Genomic DNA, 2,496 nt, shown 5'->3' on the forward strand with positions numbered 1-2,496 from the left:
GTGATGACAATTTCTTTGCAAACGATGCAACAAACATGTCCTCCATGCAGTGTTAAATATTTCAAGAAACATTCATGCCTAATACAGATTTTTCATCTATATCACAGGTTATTTCATGTCAAACTTACGATAAGCTGAATTTTGCCAAGTCTGTCTGATAACGTAATTGCATCAACGACTGTGCATATTTGACAATTGATGAGTGCATGCAAACTCGATAAAGAGTTGGTTTTGCAACCTACGCAGGAAACATCATGGGAAAGAATGTGTTCATAAAATATCGAATTAATGCAGATTGTCTGCGTAACTGTTCCGGTCTTTAACTGTTCGGTAGATGTCAGCCTTGTGATCTATCTGAGACCCACACAAACCTCGTGCTCAAAAACGCCAAAATGTTTGCCAATAAAGCGACCATAACCTGCATTATTATTATCATAACCTGGTCGAAATTGCCGATATCAGATTCCATTTCTTTATAATTCTTTGAAAACTGTTATATATATATATATATATATATATATATATATATATATATATATATATATATATATATATATGGATCCTGTAATGCAGGATAAAATTATTGTCAAGAATCATATAGCTAAAATTGGACCCTGATGACATGCCAACAAAACATTTTTGAGACAATCAAAACGGATTTAAATCAAATAAATTAACTGGGGGTTGCTTTTCCTCTTAAGTCACAAATACAGTGTTTCTTACAGATATCCACTCACCGAAGCAATACAAGTGGTAGCCGTTCTCTTTCGAGTAAAGCGAGATACTTTGTTCACTTAGATAGTGCCCTTTCTTGTATAAGAAAAAGATGCAAAACAAATTCTTGTTGCTTTATGAATTTGTTCGGAATAATGTGTTCACATTTCCATAAAATAAAATCAAACTGTATGCCTCTTGGAGATCCTTCCCTTTGTTATTTCAATGTGTGGAATTATTTCATATTTAAGGATATTTCTGCGAAAGACGAACAATTTTACGGACTTCCTGTCTGAACTTCCTGTCATAAAATCCATAAATAATTGGATTTGCCATGCTATTAATGAAAAATGACCATCGGAATGTCTGGTATGCTACAATTTCTGTAAGGGAAAGGTTCGGTAAAAAGTCACTGTTAAGAAAATCTGCAATGCGAAGAGCCCAGTGTGGGAGAAAACTGCAAAAAAGCACGACTGTGATGGTGAAGAAAATACGAGTGAAAGCAATGGTTTTAAAACGCTCTTTGTTCTTCTTGTTTTCTTTGTCGCTATTTGGTTTCGTGGTGTTGTATTTCTGTTTTATGTCAACTTCAATAATTTCATTCCCTCTATTGTACTCACATGAGAGGATGGAAATACTGTTATTTTCCAAATTAATGTTTAAATCCTCAGATGATTGTGTTACTGCTTTGTTATAAGTGAATTTCAAACTAGGTAATTCAGTTATCTGTGTTCTAGCAGTATCAGTTGTGGAGGCTTCTGCCTGATTCTTTCTGTAACTTCGTTTCTTCATTTTCCATAATTGTTTTCCAATTAGAGTATACATGATGGAAATAGGTATCACTGATGCAATGAAAATGAAAAGTATCACAAAGCTGAAGTATTCTGGATATTTGGTACATGCAAAGTCGTCATTTACAGTGCATTCTATACCTTTTATATCACCTTTTACAGTATACAGACATATCGGGACATATTCTCTGAGAGTTGTTTCCCATGTGGTCTACATATTTTACGATACCTCTCTCCCGCGATCGTCACCAAAATGAACGCAGATCCCATGATAAGACAGTAGGTCAAAAAGTGAAATATCTTGCAGACTTCTTCATTTGGGAACCTGATTGGATATCTCAAAACCGTTATGAAGAACGGCATGGACACACAACATGCTGCTAGGTCAACCACTGCGAGACAAACGATAAATGTCCTATGGGTAGAAGGCTGATATTTTCGCAGGTACACATACATAACAATTACATTTCCAGGAATTCCAACACTCATCAAAATGCTGATAAAGACGATGCCTCCTATATTTCCTATTGCTTTTTGGTTATTCAGGTTTTGAATTGTGAATGTATCATCGCTCATGTTTGTATTGGTCATGTTTCCAAGCATAGTTGCTTTCTTGCAGTAGAATAATCACGACTATCCAAAGTGACAAACGCGACAATTGTACACATCAGTGATTGATCTTCAACTATGTATCGCTAACCGTTTATTTGTTTCACGTGTTATTGTAATTTGAACTACAACAAGGAAATATTTCATTATCATTGGTATGCAATGATATGAGGTCATTTTCCGTTGACCATGCAATTCACTTCTCAACTTCCACATGAAAAAATGTTATTCAGAATACAACATGAATCTGTAACATTCGAATATTAGTAAACAAAACTACAGTAAAATCTTTTCATTTATGGTGAATAAGTTATGTTGTACGAATGTCTAAAAACTGACTAACCAACTTATTTCCTTCATTTCAACTAATCTTGTACATTCT

At 34.5% G+C, this 2,496-nt stretch overlaps 1 protein-coding gene across 1 annotated transcript; it reads right to left on the minus strand.

The window, feature by feature from the left end:
- Positions 1-960: 960 nt before the first annotated feature.
- On the minus strand, positions 961-2,170 carry LOC149775083 (nematocin receptor 2-like). Its single transcript, XM_089944339.1, has 2 exons — positions 1,666-2,170; positions 961-1,171 (listed from the first exon to the last, which is right to left on the minus strand). Exons 1-2 carry the CDS (start codon positions 2,106-2,108, stop codon positions 961-963), a joined length of 654 nt encoding a protein of 217 aa, XP_089800465.1. The 5' UTR covers positions 2,109-2,170.
- Positions 2,171-2,496: the final 326 nt, after the last annotated feature.

Source organism: Sinohyriopsis cumingii, chromosome 19 (assembly GCF_028554795.1).
Source record: "Sinohyriopsis cumingii isolate HCF-2022 chromosome 19, ASM2855479v2, whole genome shotgun sequence".
NCBI classification, from domain to species: domain Eukaryota; kingdom Metazoa; phylum Mollusca; class Bivalvia; order Unionida; family Unionidae; genus Sinohyriopsis; species Sinohyriopsis cumingii.